Source organism: Gopherus flavomarginatus, chromosome 9 (assembly GCF_025201925.1).
Source record: "Gopherus flavomarginatus isolate rGopFla2 chromosome 9, rGopFla2.mat.asm, whole genome shotgun sequence".
Taxonomy (NCBI): domain Eukaryota; kingdom Metazoa; phylum Chordata; order Testudines; family Testudinidae; genus Gopherus; species Gopherus flavomarginatus.
The window spans coordinates 74,481,211-74,501,924 of record NC_066625.1 but is presented as its reverse complement, the minus strand read 5'-3'; the positions used below and the strand labels follow the sequence as shown (position 1 = coordinate 74,501,924).

The 20,714-nt window shown below is 40.6% G+C and overlaps 1 protein-coding gene and 1 long non-coding RNA gene across 6 annotated transcripts in view; one reads left to right on the top strand and one right to left on the bottom strand.

Moving 5' to 3' along the window:
• The window catches only part of TM6SF1 (transmembrane 6 superfamily member 1), a 33,014-nt gene that overhangs the window by 2,255 nt on the left and 10,045 nt on the right, over positions 1-20,714 (bottom strand). For 2 of the 3 annotated variants that reach the window (XM_050966665.1, XM_050966664.1), the window contains exons 5-9: positions 19,541-19,623; positions 18,057-18,178; positions 12,574-12,678; positions 9,867-9,959; positions 8,753-8,872 (exon numbers count right to left, since the gene is read on the bottom strand). In XM_050966665.1, coding sequence (XP_050822622.1) covers positions 8,753-8,872; positions 9,867-9,959; positions 12,574-12,678; positions 18,057-18,178; positions 19,541-19,623 — 523 coding nt within the window. Of the gene's footprint in view, positions 1-8,752; positions 8,873-9,866; positions 9,960-12,573; positions 12,679-18,056; positions 18,179-19,540; positions 19,624-20,714 lie in introns of those variants that run through there. The other variant, XM_050966666.1, reaches the window with a different exon arrangement.
• LOC127057704 (uncharacterized) lies at positions 9,966-20,565 on the top strand. 3 transcript variants are annotated; one of them, XR_007776154.1, is made up of 4 exons: positions 9,966-10,602; positions 14,613-14,774; positions 15,507-17,036; positions 20,146-20,565. It is a non-coding gene; the product is annotated as an uncharacterized LOC127057704 (long non-coding RNA). The 3 variants fall into 3 exon arrangements; XR_007776155.1 differs by lacking the exon at positions 9,966-10,602 and having other exon boundaries at positions 12,689-14,774; positions 15,507-15,700; positions 16,958-17,036; XR_007776153.1 differs by lacking the exon at positions 9,966-10,602 and having other exon boundaries at positions 12,689-14,774.

Genomic DNA, 20,714 nt, shown 5'->3' with positions numbered 1-20,714 from the left:
CCCAGCTGACAGCAGAGAGCTGCTCTAGAAAGCCCTACTCAGAAAGCAGAGTAATCAAAGAAATCACATGCAAACCCCAGTAGCAGAGTGGCTCCTGGTATTTCCCTCAGTATCTGTTAACCAGCAAGCCACGCTCAGGGGCACTCCATATATCGCATTTTTTTTAAACAGCCTAGCAACTCAGTCTGTCTTTCTCCACACTCCTAGCTCCCACCCGTGGCAGCTCACCACTGCTGGGAACATGGCTCAGCCTCCCATTATTCCTGGGACCACCACCCCCACTCCCTACTTCACAGTGGGAACTGCATTGGGCCAGGTAGCTCAGAGAACCAGCAAAGGCCAGGTGCTGAAAACACCAGCAGCAGAGGTAAGGAGCAGAAGGCTCTTTGCTGTCTAATGTGGGCCTGTCTGTGTAGGCACTTATGGCCACTCCGAAGTATCTAGGGGTCCAGAGAAGAACATTGGAGGTGGAAAGGGTATCCTACAAATTGCCATGCTAGATTGGCCCAATGAGCCCACTAATCCAATATCCTGTCTCTGACAGTGCTAGTACCCAGTGCTTCACAGTGTATGGTCTCTGTAATGAACAGCTATGCACTCACGTCTATGGGAGAATATTCCTCTTCATCTCAGGCAGTGAGTGCTTGACACATAAGGGTTTATAACCCTTCTACATTTTTATCCGTGCTTAATGAAACTTTGGCTATTTTTATTATTTGCAAAAATAGAATTTGGATCCTATCTTTGGCCTCATTTCCATCTCCATGGACTGAGTTTCACTGACTAATTATGCATCATGTAAAATGAATTATTTCTGTCAGTCTTAGGTTTGTGGTCTTTCAATGTCATTGTGGCTCCTCTGTTTCTTGTATGAGCAGAGAGGATCAACAGGCGCACCCGACAGATCTGCTCTCCTTATTACTCTATGTGCCTCCACTATGTCACTTACTCATCTTCCTCCCAGCCTTTATACGCTCTCCTTGTCTGGAAGATGTCTCATGCCTCTAATCATTAGCATTGCTCTGCTCTGGGCCTTTTCTATTTCTGCTATCAATTCAAATAATGGAATTCTCCTTAAAAAAAAAAAATCACATTGCTCCATCTGCCTGTCAGGCACTAGGAGCCCGAGCTACCTGTCATTACAGGCAATGGGCAGAATCCCACTGATTTCAATTGGAAGCCAGATTAGTGCTCAGATGGCAAGGAATGTGTCAGTCCGGATTACTGTATCTGTTTTGCAGAAGCCCAGTTTGCAGGAAGGGAAATTTCACTCCATTGGGGTGCAGAGTTCACTCATGCTCTCTAACTAGAAACAGGGGCGGGAGTGAGGCATTAAATACTGCATTGACAACCACATTAGCACCAAGCTGGCAAGAAAATCTAGGGCTGCTTGGGCCAGATTTCCACTTATGGCTAAGGGTTTTCATATAATGCTGGCAAATCTATGCCATGCAAGGTGAAGGTTCTGCGGAGGGGTGGGTGACAAAGGAATTGTGAGTGACTGGATGGGGAAAAATCCTTTAGATGGGGAAGGGATCTGGACAAGCGAGAAGGAGCAGAGAGGAGGGGCGATTGTGTAAACTTAAGAGTGCCACTGTGTCATGTCCCATTTTTTATGGGGTATACTCATGCGCACAAAGAATTTCCCCTCATGAACATGTAATGTGCCTGTAGATGGTAATAACATGTTCTTTTTGTGTGTAGGATGTATTTCCAATAGATATGATGAAAATTTAGCTCTCCCCTTGCATGCAGTGCATTAGCAGAGACATCCAGCAGATGTGCACATCTTTCCCATGGGCTGGCACTCCTATAACAGAGCAAGATCTGCCTTGCTATGTAGGATTTCTATAATCATATGCCATGAGGGAATAAGCCATTCCTAGGAACCCTCTTATATCAAATCTTTAGAATTAGGAATGTAGGGGTTTAACCTGGAGACTCCTTTAGAGCTGAAGCCCATGCTGGACCATTAAGGTGCCCAGATAGGAAGTGTGAAAAATCAGGACGGGGTGGGGGTAATAGGCATGTATAGAAGAAAAAGCCCCAAATGTTGGGACTATCCCTATAAAATTGGTACATCTGGTAACCCTATTACCAAGAGGGCCATATCTCAGCCTTTACTAATCTGCAGGTCATTGAAGCTCACAGCAACTTCTAAGCTGCTAAATGCCAGGAATGCAGGTGTCAGTCACGAATAAAGCATCTCACCTACAGAAAATGTTTTTTCACTCACATTTTGGCTGCAGACCTATTACTAATGCTGCTTGGAGGGTGTCTCAGTGTTTGTATTGTTCTGCAACCAACAAAGCAGTCTGAGACAGGAAAAGAGGGCTGGTCTGGACAAGGGGAAGGGGCAGGTCTCCCACCATCCTGGACCTGATCTAAAGCCAACTGAAATCAGTGAAACACTGACACTGATTTCCAAGGGGGTTGCGTCATGCTCTTTGAGCTCTGTGAAGCCAAGGAAAGTCAGCAGGGAAACATTGGAGATATATGGCAACCAAACGAACCCTTCTGACCCTAGCCACTGAAGCAGTGGGGCTTGAGTGGGCCAGGTTTTTCTATGTCTCAGTTAGCTAGACAGGCTGAGGGAGGAAGGAGGCCTCTAGACTCCTCAGCTGGGCCTGGTTAGCAACCTGTAGAGAAACTTCCTGCAGCTCAGATCTAGGGAGGGAGAATTACTTGGGCTATGTCTGTATGGGGTGGGGAGGGGAATGGTTTTGATGCAGCACAGAAGCTGAACCTTTCCTCACTTTACATGTAAGTCCTGTCTTCAGTTTCTCATATAGATAACTGTTGGTTTTAGTAAGGTCTTAGAGGATAACTACAATCTTGGTAAAATCAAGGCTCCTAAAGTGCTACTCCTGTGAATGTTAATTAGCATCACAGGATAAGTGACCCCAGGAGGTGATAATCCATATTTTGGAGTCTCAGTGAACTGAAGCTGCAGTGTAATTCAAACTGAGGGCCATTACATAACTTTTAAAATGACAGGGTTCTGAGAAAGATGTCTCTTTTCCCATGCTAATGGCTAGGCCCTTTCAGGTGTTTTCCCCCTTTTGCAGGAGATACTATTCTGAGATTTACATTTGCAAAAACATAAATTGCAAAAGGACAGAAATAAAAAAGTCTCCTACTTAGTAGCTGTGTGTGAGCTCTGACCAGGGAGATTCCCATGGGATAAAATGCTTTGGCTTGCCATCTTTAGTTTTCTACTTTGGGGGGCTCCTTGTCCATAGCAGAACACAAACCATGTTTTAATTAGTAATTACAGTGTTTTAAATTTAGCAAATACAATTCTTGAAATAATGTCACTTGTCTTAAAAAGACCAAAAAAGATGGAAGATGACACCCCTTTCTGCTCCCTCCCTGCAACTTCCTTTAAAAGACAACCTGTCTCCCTCATTTTCTTCCTGAGTAAGTAACATGTACGGGGACTAGACAGAATCAAAGTAATTGCTTTTAGTTGGACAATGATTTGAGTTCACTCTGCAGTGCACTAAACCATTTAGAGGAAATGCCTTTGCGTATTGGCAACTGCAAACTACTGCTTAAGTGCTGAGCAAGCTAGTACATGTGTTCTCATTCTTGGGTAGGGAAAGGAAGAGTGTGGGAGCTGTGCTACAGTGTGTATCACTTTTGACAAATGGTTTAGCTACTGCTATCAATTAGCAGAATTTTTGCTCAGGTCCCAGATTTGCTTAAAAGACTAAAAAGGAAATCTGTAAGCCTCAGTTCTGGGTTGCAAATGGCTTTCCCTCTCCTTCCTCCATTTATAAATCAGCGGTGTCCTTTCAGACCACAAGTGAGATTAAACAATGTTCTTCAGTCTTCAGCAAGAAAATGTTGCTCATGCCTTAATAACACAGATACATACAGAAATTATATTTGCTGAGAGAAACATATGGTGAGAAAAGTTTTCAGTCTGACGTCTTCACATGTTGGCAAAGTTTATGGAGCTATGATAGTAAGATACAACATGTGTTTTGACTTTTGATTTTATTTTCCACATGGTAAATAAGGTTTGAAGAAGTTGTTTCTTCCCCAAGAATGAGTGAAACCTGAGTAATCTGTTAAAAGATGTGAATTACTGATACGCTTTTGCTAGACGTGTTGACCACTGGCTTCCCTACATTAGCTTGCTTGTGGTTTTTGATGTTATGTTTGGGCCTAATGTAGTCACTGTGCCAGTTCAAGCATATAACATCAGTTCCGATATCTTTTGATTCTCTGGTTCTTTCCATTTACAAATCTTGCCAAATTCTACTCTGATATGAGTTATGATATACATGGCTATCATATATCTCTGGGAATAAGCAGGAAGAACTTGAAATGCTAGTAAATAAACACAACTATGACATAGTTGGCATCACAGAGACCTGGTGGGATAATACGCATGACTGGAATATTGGTATAGAAGGGTACAGCTTGCCCAGGAAGGATGGACAGAGAAAAAAGGGAGGTGTTGCCTTATATATTAAAAATGTATATACTTGGACTGAGATTGAGATGGAAATAGGAGACAGACTTGTTGAAAGTCTCTGGGTAAGGATAAAAGGAGTAAAAAACAAGGTGATGTCATGGTAGGGGTCTACTACAGACCACCTAACCAGGACAGGGGTGGCAGGCTTGTATAATTTTTGGTGGTGCCCAGGGCGAAGTCCTGCCCTCCCACCTAAGGCTCTGGGAAGGAGTTTGGGTGTGGGAGGGAGTTTGGGGTGCAGGCTCTAGGAGAGAGTTTGGGTGTGGGAGGGGTGCAGGCTCTGGGAGAGGCTTTAGGGTGCTGGGTGCAGGAGTGGGTTTGGGTGCTGCGTGCAAGCTCTGGGCTGGGACAGAGGGTTGAAGTATGGGAGGGGGTGCGGGGCATGGTGCTGGGCCAGGGATGAGGAGTTTGGGGTACGGCAGGCAGGCTGCCCGGGGCTGGGGCGGGGTGCCAGAGAGGAGGACTCCCCCCAGCCCTCTTCCCGATGACAGCAGGGAGCTCTGGGGGAGGAGAGCCCTCCTGGCCTCCCCGGCACGACACTCACCCAAGCCCCCCCAGGCTGCTGCTCAGGAGGTCCAGCCAGAATAAGCCCACCCCCTCCTCCTTCCACAGGTGCAGCAGCTGTCTTAGACTGCCCCGGCGCAGCTCCCTTGTAGCTGGCAGCAGCCAGCAAAGGAGCGCAGTGTGGAGCTGCAGGGGGTAGCCGCCTGCTGCCCAGGGCAGGCAGGGATGCTCAGGGGCAGTGCGCGGGGGCAGCAGGTGGGACCGAGGGAGAGACCTAGCCCCGAATATGGGTGGAGTAGGGCCCCCTGGGCCCTGAAGTTGCTGGAGCCCAGGCACCACAGGCCCATACAACTCGCTGCCCCTGAACCAGGAAGAAGTTGAGGATGAGGCTTTTTTTAAACAACTAACAAAATCATCCACAGCACAGGACTTGGTGATGATGGGGGACTTCAACTACTGAGACATCTGTTGGGAAAATAACACCGCAGGGCACAGATTATCCAACAAGTTCTTGGAATGTATTGGAGACAGTTTTTTGTTTCAGAAGGTGGAGAACGATACTAAGGGAGAGGCTGTTCTAGATTTGATTTTGACAAATAGGGAGGAACTGTTTGAGAATTTGAAACTGGAAGGCAGCTTGGGTGAAAGTGATCATGAAAAGATAGAGTTCATGATTCTAAGGAATGGTAGGAAGGAGAACAGCAAAATAAAAACAGTGGATTTCAAGAAGATAGACTTTAGCAAACTCATGAAGTTGGTAGGTAAGATCCCATGGGAATTAAGTCTAAGGGGAAAAACAATTGAAGACAGTTAGCGGTTTGTGAAAGAGACATTATTAAAGGCACAAGAGCAAAGTATCCCACTGCGTAGGAATGATAGGAGGTATGACAAGAGGTCACCCTGGCTTAACCAGGAGATCTTCAATGATCAAAAAATCAAAGAAGAGTCCTACAAAAAGTGGAAACTAAGTCAAATTACAAAAGATGAATATAAACAAATAACACAAGTATATAGGGACAAAATTAGAAAGGCCAAGGCACAAAATGAGATCAAACTAACTAGAGACATAAAGGATAACAAGAAAACATTCTACAAATACATTAGAAGCAAGAGGAAGACAAAGAACAGGGGAGGCCCATTACTCAGTGTGGGGGGCGGGGGAACAAAAGCAGAAAATGTGGAAATGGCAGAGGTGCTTAATGACTTCTTTGTTTCAGTTTTCACCAAGAAGGTTGGTGATGATTGGACATCTAACATAGTGAATACCAGCGAAAGTGAGGTAGGATCAGAAGAGGCTAAAATAGGAAAAGAACAAGTTAAAAATTACATGGACAAATTACACGTCTTCACGTCAGCAGGGCCTGATCAAATGCATCCTAGAATACTTAATGAGCTGACTAAGGAGAGAGTTGAACCATTAGCGGTTATCTTTGAAAAGTCATGGAAGATGGGAGAGATTCCAGAAGACTAGAAAAGGGCAAATATAGTGCCAATCTATAAAAAGGGAAATAAGGACAACCTGGGGAATTACAGACCAGTCATCTTAACTTCTGTACCCAGAAAGATAATGGAGCAAATAATTAAGCAATCAGTTTGCAAACATCTAGACGATAATAAGGTGATAAGGAACAGTCAGCATGGATTTGTCAAGAACAAATCATGTCAAACTAACCTGATAGCTTTCTTTGACATGGTAACAAGTTTTGTGGATAGGGAGGAAGCGGTAGACTGGTATATCTTGACTTTAGTAAAGCTTTTGATACTGTCTCGCATAATCTTCTTATAAACAAACTAAGGAAATGCAACCTAGATGGAGCTACTAGAAGGTGGGTGCAAAACAGGCTGGAAAACCATTATCAGAAAGTAAACATCAGTGGTTCACAGTCATGCTGGAAGGACACATGAGTGGGGTCCAGAAGGGATCGGTTGTGGGTCTGGTTCTGTTCAATATCTTCATCAATGATTTAGATAATGGCAAAGAGAGTACACTTTAAAAGTTTGTGGACAATATCAAGCTGGGAGGGGTTGCAAGTGCTTTGGAGGATAGGATTAAAGTTCAAAATGATCTGGACAAACTGAAGAAATGGTCTGAAGTAAATAGGATGAAATTCAATAAGGACAAACGCAAAGTACTCCATTTAGGAAGGAACAATCAGTTGCACACACACAACATGGGAAATGATGGCCTAGGAAGGAGCACTGCGGAAAGGGATCTGGGGTCATAGTGGACCACAAGCTAAATATGAGTCAAAAGTGTAACGCTGTTGCAAAAAAAGGGAACATCATTCTGGGATGTATTAGCAGGATTGTTGTAAGCAAGACACAAGAAGTAATTCTTCTGCTCCACTCTGCACTGATTAGGCCACAGCTGGAGTATTGTGTCCAGTTGTGGGTGCCACATTTCAGGAAGGATGTGGACAAATTGGAGAAAGTCCAGAGAAGACCAACAAAAATGATTAAAGGTCTAGAAAACATGACCTATGAGCAGGGCTGGATTAAAGCAGAGGCCTTAGGGGCTGCAGCCCAGGACTCTGGGCTAAGGGGGGCCCTGGCACAGCAGGGCTCAGGCAGGTAATCTTGGACTGTATACTAACTGCTTGTACTTGAGACAAAGTCTTACTACTCTGTTGCTAAAGACAATTCTTATCACCATATTAGGTAGTTAAATTCTGTTGTAATCTGCACATATAATAACATATATGCATGTATAATCTAAACATGTAATCACAGAAAATCATCTGGGGCCCAGATGCACCAGTCCATTCAAGAATCTCAATTAGCCCAACAGCATGACATTTATCTTTGTATCCTTGTGTTCTCACACTATCCTTGAGTTGTTACAGCTTCACACCCAAATTTTCTGCATCTTTTAAATGTTTAGGGGTCCTTCATTTTGCCACATATAGGGCAAATCAATTAGATGTGTCATACTGGACTTTCTATAAATGTTCTGTCTCAAATGGTAAATAGCTCCATTCGTGCACTCTAGGCCAGGTCAATTTACCTGTGTGGAATTTTTTGTTTTTTGATCAATTATTTTGTCTTACAGTTTGTGTCACCAGTGTCCATTAATTATTATTGCACATTGTTACATAGGTCACCGTTTAATCATAACCGTTTATTTAATGAAATCAGGATGGAATGAGTTGTGCAAGTGTGGGCCTTGTGAAGAACATGAAATTTTGGAGATGAACATGAATATATGTTAAAAATGACACTGGAAGCTCCCCTGTGCTGTAGAAGTAGCTGTAATGCTAGGAAAATAAATGATATTGTCCACTGGGTGACTAACAGCTATTCTTACCAATGAGACTCTTTTTAAACCGTCCACTTGACCAAAACATTGAGTGGCTCAAAGACAGTGTTTAACTTTTTAAAAAGTGGGTAGATGCTATGGCTTAACACCCCCACTCTATCCTACCCCAAATATTTGGTTTCTTTGGGGAAATGCACAGCATTTAATAAGACTTAAATAATACAAACAAGCCAGATAAAAATATGCAGCTAAAGAAAAAACTGTCTTCCAAGGCAATGATGTAACATCTGAGACGCATGTACTGAGCCTGATTCTCCACACCCTGATGGTGGTTTTATACTAGTGTAATTGTTGAAGTCAACTGAATTACTTTGGCGTAAAACCAGCATAAGGTTGTGGGTTGTGGGTGAATTGGATCTCCTTACCTATATAATATTTCTCTAGTTACAGCATTATGATCTAGAAATTCACCAATGAACATCTTTACAAAGAAATATCTATAATACCTGGGCTAGTCCTCCAGCATGTATAAGGGTTAAGTCAGGCATCCAAGAACAACCAGGCACCAACAGGCCATACAGTGCGATCATATAATAAGGCACAGAGTAGAACATGTATGTCAGCATCTGCATTTTAAACAAAAACATTAGATGGTTTGTGTTTTCAGAGAGAGGTCTATTTAGGAATCAGCCAATTGCTGACTGAGAAATTGGAATATTCCAAGATTATGCTCTCCAGGGATATTTGCAGATGATGAAAGATATCCCTGTAGATAAACAGAACACTCCACATAGATTCTCCAAATAGTGAAATCATAATACTCCAGAACCCCACCACTTTCCAGAGTGAAGTTTCTTCATTCACCTTGTTACCAGAATGGATTTCTCACAGAAAAGGTCAATCCTTCATTTGAGGTTTACTCATTTGGTTGCCTCCCCATAAATGACACTATGCCTCTGTGTTTGTCATTTTTAAAAATAGAAATATTGGGGTGTTAAGAACCCTCAGGTCAACCCTCCTGCAATGCTCAAGTAAACAGGCTTGGCAAAGGATGCTGTGTGGTTTTACAGGAAAGAGGAATGTGTCAGTGGTGATAGAGAAGAGAAATGGTAAATATAGAGCTAGATTTCCTATCTATACCACCCTTTGACCTGTTGAGGATGCTATTACACTAGGGTGAGGTGGCCAACCTGAGCCTGAGAAGGAGCCAGAATTTACTAATGTACATTGCCAAAGAGCCACAGTAATATGGCAGAAGCCTCGCAGCAGCTTCCCTCACTCACTCTCAGCATCTCCCACCCACCAGCAGGCCTGCCAATCAGCGTCTCCCCCTCTCTCCCTGCAATCAGCTGTTTTGTGGTGTGCAGGAGGCTCTGGGGGAGGAGGAGCAAGGTCATGGCAGGCTCAGGGGAGGGGGCGAGAAGGGGTGGTGTGGGGGAAGGGCCTGTGGCAGAACCAGGGCTTAAGCAGTCAGCACCCCCCGGCACATTGGAAAGTTGGCACCTGTATGTAGCTCCAGCCCTGGAGTTGGTGCCTATGCAAGAAGCTACATATTAACTTCTGAAGTGCCTATTCATCCATCACTTTATAACATCTCATACTTAATAGTTAGTTCTTTACCTGAAGTTTAGGATAACCAGCAGGATCCTTGATATAGGGCTCGTGAAGTTGAATATATAACCGGCAGAGTTCAGCAGGGCAATCCAAAGCAATCTACAGAGATGTTAAAAATTGTATGTGATGGAAGAAGTCACTTTAAAACAAATTAACCTAATCCTTGCTATTGTGGGTTCTACAACTGTGCTCGCCGTTGCCATACAGAAGGCTTGCTTACAGGCCAGAAGGGACTGGACCCTTTGCCAAGGTGATCCACTTGGTCACCAGTATAGAAACGGCCTGACATCACTACTGAAATGTAGTCTTCCCTTTGCCTGCCTCATAGGTCCCTTGAACGGTTCATAAAGCAAGACTAGAATATCTAACTTTTATATAGCATTTTTCATCAATAGATCTCAAAGGCACTTTATAAAGGAAGGTGAGCATCATTATCCCCATTTTACAGATGAGAAAACTGGGACACAGAGAGAGGTAATGACTTACCCAAGGTCACCCAGCAGACCAATGACTAAGGTTAGAATAGCACCTAAGTCTTCTGCGTCCTAGTTTAGTGCTCTAGCTACTAGGCCAACATTAGCAGTCTTAGTTTTTCACTGGAAAGTAATTAAGCTAGTATACTAGGTATGAGTGGTCCACACTGTGATAAACGTATAACATTCTTTTATTTGTACAGACAGCTAATGGCTTTGACACAATCCATAATGCCTAATGGAAATTCACCCAATAGTAGAAAAATCAGGTAAGCAGATACTGTAGAGTTTATATAGTGATTTAAACAAGAGTTGTGCTGCAATAAGGTAATAGTGGAGAATGATGCGAACTCCAAAACCAGCTACTATAAAAAAAAATTGTTGGATTTTTATCTAACTGTAAAGAACAAACTTGCCAATAAACTCCATGGTGACCCAACTACTATGTCAAGGAACTGAATTCATGACAACAAGCAATGACTACAAAGTACGCAATATTTTTCTAAAATGATTCATCAGTTTCAACAGCAGCTTAATAAGAGCTTTCCCACGAGGCATTGCTGGTGTCTAAATTACTAACAAGGCCCAGCTGGGTGTATTGCAGCAGCCAACTGCACTGGCATTTGTTAAGTCTTGGTTTGGGAAGAATACAAAGATTCCTTCTGATGGCACATCTTGGAGAGGGAGAAACATCTGAGAAACAGGTGTATGTCTGTACTAAGGAACCACAGTTTATTGGCCAATAACATATTGGCCACAACTACTGGAGCTTAATAGAAATCTGTTCATTCCATCCATGGCTGAGAAAATGATGTCACTAAAACAGTTCCTACAATGGGAGAGGAACTGGGTAGTGAAATGCGATAGGAAAAGAAGCTCAGAAAAAATGAGCAAGTGGCATTGCAGCCTGTAGCTGGGTGCTTGGGCAAGAGATTACACTGTGAAAAATGTGTCATCTCTTTCCACATTGCTTTGTTTTATTCAGTTAGCCAGCACCAACAGTAACTTAGGGGATGCCATGAGCTGCAACAAATGAAGATGCCAGTAACAAGACAGAAGTAAACAAAAATTAAAATATTTCTGAAGGCATATTTTCTCAGAAATATGACCGGAGAGCAAAAATAAAGCAGAAATACAAGCCAGCAGAACTACAAAAGAGTGACATGCACTAAGTAGAACAAATTGCTGCTAAAGTTACTTCTGATCACTTGATACATGAATTAAAGTCTAGACAGGGTCAGCTCTACCAAATATGCAGACCAAGCAGTTGTCTTGAGCACCAAAATGTTTAGTGATTGTTTACTCAGTGATATACAATTCCCATTCTGCCTGGGGCAGCAAATACTTCAAAGCTGATGCTAGGAGTAGGTTTACCACTGCGCCAAGAAGCAAGTATTTTAAATTCTGTGTGATTCCCTCTGAAATTTAAAAGCTATCAACTGTGCTATAAATCCATAGATAAAGTTAAATTAAAATTATCTATACTTGATAGGCAAGAATGAGACACTTACAATTTCAGGAGACTTGGGATAAACCCAACATAGTTCTCAGATAAAGATTCTACTCTCTCCCTCATAATATAAGCTGCATGTTTTTCTGTGAGTTTAGTTACATGTCTATGTTTTAGAAAGACATGAATGCAGATTTAATTTAGCTTGTGTGCATCCATGCTATTGCTTATTAAAATATTAACAGTAGACGGTCAAAAAAAACAATGAATGACATGCTTTTTAGGTCACTGAGCCACACTTGGGCTATCATTACTTTGTTGCTCTTGGGAGGTCATATGGCTAGTCCCTTTCAGAAAAAAAGGTTCACACAATGCAAATGGAGAGACAAAGCTACAGTAATTACAATAATGCCACATGCAGTGTTGTAGCTGTGTCAGTCCCAGGATATTAGAGAGACAAAGTGGGTGAGGTAATATCTTTAATTGGACCAATTTCTGTTGGTTGGAGAGAGGAGCTTACAGAAGAACTCTGTGTAAGCTCTAAAGCTTGTCTCTTTCACCAACAGAAGTTGGTCCAATAAAAGTTATTATCTCATCCACCTTGTCTCTCTAATAATGCCACAGACACTTCATTTCTCCTTCATATTCTTAGGGCTCAGTCCTACTTGGGAGCTGATTGGGCCCTTGGTTTTCTCACATACAAAAATTCTTCCTTTTGAAAAGCAACAGATATAAAAGCTTTGTGAATAAAACTTAGAGATCCCAGGTCGTTATTGCCCCTTACACTTACCATGCCCCTAAATATGCAAAACCCAGTTGCGAGGATGAGATATATAGCCAGCATTAGATCTAGTGGTCTTCTCAGGAGTCCTTTCTTCTGGACTTTCTGAACCACCTACAATACAATATAGGGTTAAGAGTAGATCATAAATTCTACATTAGATGTATTTAATTTCAAATCTGTCTCTAAAGAAAGTTAAGGTGGTGAAACACTCTGACAGGAGCCAGTGGGGCAGCATCTGCTCTCAGCTACTCTAATGTAAATGCAGAGTCACTCTACTGATTTGAGTGTATAAGGGGGAGCAACAGCATTTCTGTATGTAATAATATAACAATGTTACAATGATATAACAGAAAGCAGAATCAGGCCCCTACCATTCAAAGTTAAAGCTAACCCACACTTAAGAAGATTCTATAATGGTCCAGCTGAGTGAGGATCAGTGTCAATCTTCATGTTGAATGGCTTACCTTTCATCAGTCAGTGACACTTTACACGGTAATTTACACAAGATAATAAAATGGCTTCCTCATACCCACCCTAGTTGCGCCACTGAGTATCTTATGTATGCCCATTTTATTTCTAAAAACCATAGTGCATACCTATTTACGTGGGCTCATAAGAAAATGTATTATGTAATCATAAATACATATCCAATATTTATTTATCAAGTGTCTGACTAAGAGAGGAAGGATGACATAGTGGCTAATGTGGTAGCCTAGGACACCAGAGACTCAGTTTCACTTCCCTGTTCTAACACAGACTTCCTATGAGATGTCGGGCGAGTTGTCATAAGCTTCTGTTCCCTTGCAGTAAAACAGAGATGATCCCTCCCTCCGAGGAATGTTGTGGGGGTAAATATGTGAGGCACGCTGATGTAATGGAAGCTGTATATGTACCTCAGATAAAAAATAGTTTGGGGCAATTGCGAGAGCTCACTCACTGCAGTGTTTTCACTCAAACCTTCATTCCAGGATGCAATTTTTTTTTCACCATTATGCACTCTTGCCCAACATACACACCAGATGCAATCTCCTTTGCAATTGAGCAAACAAGCCATCTTCTTCATTTAAAAACACTGCATTTATATGACTTGCTCATTTCCACTTCCCTTTTGAACGACAATCCATGCATTGATAGGCACACACAAAGACCTCCTTCATAATGGATTTCCTTATTATATATTATTGCATTACTGTCTCAAAATATGTTGTACAATGACATAATTATAAATATTCATGTTCAAATGACAGAACAGAAGAAAGTATTTTTCAGGCAAAACTCCCAAGCAAGGACTACAGAATTTGGCTCATAGTTTAACAAAAATTAAAAACACTTCCTATATGAAGGGCTGTTTACTTCATAAAATTGTTAAAACAGGTAAATTTTCAGAAACAGAAATTTTCAGCAGAGGCAGTTCTGCTGTGTCTTCTTCTCGCTGCCTCATACTAGATCAATAGGTAGGCTCATGTGAGTAAGACAAGTATGATTTAGACCTGTGTTACTCTATAATATGTAAGGTATCAAAGCCTGCTATAGGAGTGTTTACAACGTCATAGGCAAAGAATGTGTTTAACCCAATAGTATTAATGGGAAAAACAAGGGAGTAATGTTACAAATACTTTTAAGATGGAACTATAAAAGAATAATTGTAAAGTCAATGGATTGTTTCCATTTTACTACTGTGTGAAGGCTGAACTTTAAATGTATATGTTACACCTTTTTCTAAAAGGAGACAGTAACCTGACATATATATTTATGAGTGACACGAAACCACAGCACTGTGTTATGTACACAGCAGTTAGAATGATTAGCCAGCGTGACAATGAGGACAAACCTACCCAATAGACTTTGTCTGTTAAGTTTCTATAGGGATATCGAGAACTTATGCCTTTTCTTTTCTATATGTATATATTTACATACAGGCAATGCAAATGTAAAGCTCTAAAGAAAGCAGAAAGATAAGCCAACGCATTGTGCAAAGGCTTAGTGCTGGACTGAAATACCTTGTCTACTGAGTTATTGTGCCCATCTCTCTCTTTTTAATACAGCAAAGTCATACCAATATACCCTGACATGAATTAAATGCAACAACAGCTCCTGTCAGGTCAAAGCTGATCCACTGCTGGCTTCCCTTCTGCTGAAAACAACAAACCAACTTCTCACAAGTCTTGCTGATGCTGCTGTTTTGTATGTCAGAAGACAGTCTGCAGGTGCAATTAGAATTTTCTCCCAATTCCCTAATCTATGCTGAGTGGCTTGTCTGGGGCACCTCCCAGGCTCAGGCTCTAAGAGCTCAGAACAATCTACTAGTGTCAACAGGCTGACTGCAACAAAACTGGTCCCACCAGAATTCATGTGCAAAGCTGAATTTATGCTTTGCTCTTCATCTCATTAACTTTTCCTGAACTTAAATTACTTGAGACTGTTCCCTGAGTTATTAGTACATTTATAGACCTATCCACCAAGCCCTGTAAATACCATATTACAGCTCAGTTTGATTCTAAACTGTGGCATAACTTCCCCCTGCCTCTATGCTTTGAAAACAAGTGAAGCTTGTCTGTTATCCAAGTGTATGTATTTAACCGGTTTGTAGTAAGTCTGTAACAATGAATGGCTTACGCAACACTATATAAATTGATTCCAATAATGTTTTCATGTAATTACTTTGTATATATTTGTACATTTTTAAGAACTATCATGACATTTGTTTCCTAACTCCCTTATTGTCTCTGAATAATGCTAGTTCAAAAATTAAAATTGGATTTTCAAGCTGATTGTAAATATTTAAAAGATCTGCTGAAAAGGGGCCAAATCCTTGTAGGATTTAGTATGGTGAATTATTAATTAAACAAATCAGTATTAAGAACAACTATTTTCTGAAAACTAGATTGCATTTAGGATTGCCTAAAATATTACAATTGGTTTTATTTCATTTTCCACAGAATTTTGAAGTATACAGTTTCTAAACCTAAGTATGTGTGACAGGTTCTCAACTATACCTCTACCCCAATATAACGTGACCCAATATAACACGAATTTGGATATAATGTGGTAAAGCAGTGCTCCGGGAGGGCGGGGCTGCGTGCTCCAGCGGATCAAAGCAAGTTTAATATAACGCGGTTTCACCTATAACGCGGTAAGATTTTTTGGCTCTTGAGGACAGCGTTATATCAGAGTAGAGGTGTATTCTTGTCTTCTACAGATCATAAATTAGCTGTGAAGATATAGTTCTATTTTCCAACAGGAAAGGCAATTTCATGAAAAAAGTCTAAAGCATGGATGAAAAGATTCTATATTTAGAATTACACTGAGGACTTACTATGACCTTCAGAGAACAGAAACTAAAAAGCTCAATTTTTACATAAAAAAGAGCTGTTCAGTAAAAACTGAAATAAAAAAAGGGTTTAGAACACCTGCTTTCCATGCATTTGCCTTTTTTAAACAAAATCTTTTAAAAGTTAAGCTTGATTGAAATATGCATCAATGTGACACATTAAATCTGGTTAACAAAGTAGTAGTAATTACTAACTTCACAAACATAAGAAGCTTGGCCATGCTTCTGCAAATGAGCTACCATATTTTAGCTATAGGCAGCAATTTCTGTACAGTTCTTGGGGCTAGGAGGGCAAATCGAAACTTTTATCCACCTCTACACAAACACCATATTCACCTCACTAATACATGTTGTTACACAAGAAGCAACCATCAACATGACCAAACAGTGCTTTGGTCCAGATAGCTTGACTCTATCCCATTTTTATGCCTTTCATTAGATTTCTGAGGGTTCTGTTTACATATTACTCAAATCCTCTCTACAGTTTCAGTTTGGAAGATTCACTGAGCTTTCCCCGATCTGGCTTCCATGGAAATGAATCCTAATTTATAAGGCAAAAGCTATTCAGACATGCCTCTTGGGACTCAGATTTAGGCGTTGTACCTCCCTCACTGCCCCCAAAATCCTTTACTGCAATAGAACCATTATTGATGTGTCTTTCACAAGCTTCTTGAAAATCTTCCAGTGCATCTTCTTCAATGAGTGTGTCCTACAAGATCACCTGGACACAGAGAGCCTGTTAGATTTCTGAACGTTCAGGGGTAGGATCTGTCTCCTATTAGTCATATATATGGTGCCTACCACAAAATGGACCTGTCTGAGGCCTCAGGGTGCTTTTGTAATACAAATACTATTAATACATTATATGTTGACACTCAAAATGGGTTTGGAATGTGCTCTGGCAGTAAGCCTGGCTGCCTCTAGCCACAAATAGCTACACATCATGTCATTCTTTGCTCTACTTTTCAGGTAACCTTTTTTCTCAATGCATGAAATTGTGCATAAACAAATGTTGCATATTGTGACTGCCCAACTAATCCTATTGTTGCCCAATTACAGAGTCCTAGGGAAAAGGTCTAGCTAGTTGTGAAGATGCAGATGAAGATGAATGTAAAAATGAGCTTTGGATAGGTAAAAGGTGGGTAACACACAATCACTTCCTTACTACATATCCTGATAATATATCTCAGCTATAAAACCCAATAGCATGCAATGCAAAGATTTTAAAAAGCAAGCAGTTGTTCAATTATATGAAATTTCACAGTAATCTACATAATATTACTATCTGTAGTTATATAGCACCTTTTACTTAGTATCATAAGGAGCTTTACAAAGCTGGGGAAGTATCACTATCCGTGTTTTACAGATGCAGAAACTGAGGCACTAGGATTATAAAGGTCATACATTGAGGGCAAGTCTATGTTACAAACTTATGTCAGTGAAACTATGTAAAAAAAAAAAAATCCACACCCCTGAGCGATACAGTTATACCTACCTAAACCCCGGTGTGGACAGCACTATGTCAACAGGCGGGCTTCTCCTATTGACATACCCACTGTCTCTTGCAGAGGTGGATTAACTATACTGACAGGAGATGCTCTTCCATCAGCATAGTAGCACCTTCACTGAAGCACTACCATGCACCACTGCAGCATTTTAAGCATAGGTCTGCCCTGAGATCCTCACCCCTAGTCCTTCATTCTAACCACCTAATCACCTTGCTTCCCTCTGCACTCCACAATGAAACTAACTAAAATATTATCTTATACAGTGGAGTCACATCATAGGCGCATTTAACTTACACGATTTTAACTATATGCGCTCGGCAAAACAAAAAGAGAAAAATAACAATTTAAATTCTGTACCTGTAGTGAGGGCGATTTCGCCCACCATTCCACTCAATGAGTGTTTGACTATACATGATTCGCCATATGCGCTGACTTCAGAACCTAACCCCTGCGTAAGATGCAACTTCCCTGTACGAAGAATGCAGCAGGGATGTTTTTGCCATGCCTGAATGATCCTCCATCAATCTCCATTACAAACATAATAAATCATTATAGTGCACTCCACTAAAACTCTGCAGGAATAATGAGCAAGTTTTTAGTCTTTTTAATGCTATTAGTACAGTAGTTTATATTTAATACAGTAACATTACCTTGATGGGAGTATTGTAAGTCACTGAAGGATGATTATAGATTCTGAACCCAGCCCATATAGGAAGACAAATATATGGTACATTTAAGAAAGAAGCAGGACACATTCTTGCTCCATATTTACCTATTAAAAGAAATAATCATAAAACATGAAGAATTTGTATACTAATTGTATATGGAGAAAATTACAGCATATCCGATGGAACATCCACATTAAACAGCTACGATAATGCTGGATGTAAAAAGCTTTTTAAATGCTTACAACCCAGCATACAGATCTGGTGGAAAAGCCTGTGCTGGCAAATGGAAGAGCCACACACAAGCAGGTAACAACTAGATACAATATATGGTGCGTTGTTTCAAAGATGAGATCTTCTTTTGTGACAGCCAGCTGCCTCAGCCACTGACCTCTTTTCTACATACCCACAGGGATGGAAGAGCTCAGAAAGCTGTTAATACAACCTGCTCTAGATAAAGGCATCTTTTACAAAAGAAAAACTGACACTTCTGAGTCTGACATTATGCTCTGCTTACTAAATCTTGGTCTCTAATGCAGGGCAGTGACAATGCTTGGAAAAGGGTTACAAAAAAAAACCCAAAATTTCTGGGCCAGATCCTCAGCTGCTATAAATCAGTGGAGACTGTGCTTTTTATATCAGCTGAGGATCTGGTCAAAATCAGTGACAGAGAGGACTCCCTAAAAATCAGAGATCTTGAGCTTGTATAGGAAAGAGGTGAAGACCTTCTGTCTGGACTGATCAGGCTCAAACATGAATGCTCCATTCTAGCTATAAATACCTGGGCTGAGATTTTCAAAGCCAACTAATGGTTGTAAACACATTAACATTAATTTATGGCAGTAGTGTGTCTAACCTCCCTCTCCCCCCTTCATCTTTTGAAAAATCATGTTAGGCTTTTTGCAAGAAGGAAATCATTTATTTATGTAAGAAAAGTTTAAAGCATTTCAAGTCAACAATTGCATGACATAAACATGATTTAATAACAACTTCTCAAGCCCCAGCAGCTCTAAATTCATTTGTCCAAAAGTGCTTTTGGATGCCTTTTGCCTGACCCCTGACATGTGTACTGTAAAGCAACAAGTGCTCTTTATGCTAATCCATAGATGAACAATTTTTAAACACTAATAACAAACAGATATAGTTATTTAAGTCAATGAGAATCTTTCTATTGACTTGTGTGCTTAGGATCACAGCCTTATTGCCGATAGCAAAATAAGATGATAAACTTTTTCTTGTCGGCATGGAATGGTAAATCCACACACTTCCCAAAGTAAAGTATCTGGTTAACTGATCTGTTTATATTCCTGAAGTCCCTTCAACATTATATTAAAGTAAGGCGCAATATATTATATTTTGGTTATGAGATTAGGCAGCCTTATTTTTTATTAATCCAGTATAGGAAGTAGAAAACATAACAATTTTCATGCTTCACATGAGAAAGTTGGTTATATGAATTATCTCCTTACCCACAATAGTTCCAGGCATAAAGACAATAATGCTCATGACAATGGATCCTAACCAGTATAGGCCAATGGTTCTGTAACTTTCTCTGAAACAGAAATAATTGATTTAATGCACCATCCCTAGAACACTACTGTCAAAAACTGCCCTCAGAGATTATACTGATTTCTGCTGGTAGCATGTTAAGAGAGAAGGCTGAGAACCTCAAAGGTATTTAGCTGCCTAGCACCCTTTGAAGATCTGGGCCTAATGTGGTGGTGAATGTGGACACAGAGGAGTGATAGAAACAGACCTATGGGGGGACGCTCTGCATTTTTGTGTATAAACAAGATTATATGAGTCATATGGGATTGTATGTTTAATTACCTGTTTTGTGGGAGGTTTTACTCACAGAAGGGCTGAGTGGGCACCTGTTTCACAAGGCTTTGAAAATAATTTGCTTTAATGCTTATGTTAGCAGAAGTTTGATGTTTCAAAACAGTATATTTTGAAATATTTTCCCCTGCAATGTGCATTTAATTAATTATTTTCTTTAACTCTTTCCACAAGAGTAAGCAACATAAGACTCTTTTATATTCCAGAAATTATTACTACCTCTTTATTTACACAGTACTTCCTGGTAGAATCAAAGAAAGAGGACCATGACGTCTTGACCAAGACACTGTTCTGCTCTCTTGAAATAATGATACCATGGAGTCTGAACATGCATTCTCTTTAGGATTTCCACTTTCTGCTTAGCTAATATAAATTGTACAAATGCACTGTGTTTTGCTCTGTACAGTAAATCTTCCAGATAAAAGTCATGGTAGAATTTTTGTTCTGCTGCCTACATCAAGTTCAGCAATAATTATAATAATTAATAAAACCAACACCATCAACAAAACACTCATTAACCAAACTAATTAACTGTGTCCATTTTGAATTATAGTGCAAAGGCGAGAGAACACGGCTTCTTTATTTGCTCCCCTTTGTGCGTCTGAAACAAGAGGCCAAATCCAGTTGTAATCTAACTCTGAAAAGAGTAATGGAATTGCAGTAGGGCTTAATTTGACCCAAGGAATTTACACAGCACAAAATAATATTTAAAAAACTCTAACATCCGAACATTGCACAACCACAGGAAATGAATTTCCTTTGTGGCTTGTACAGGGGTGTGGAAAGCTAAACAAATGGTACACA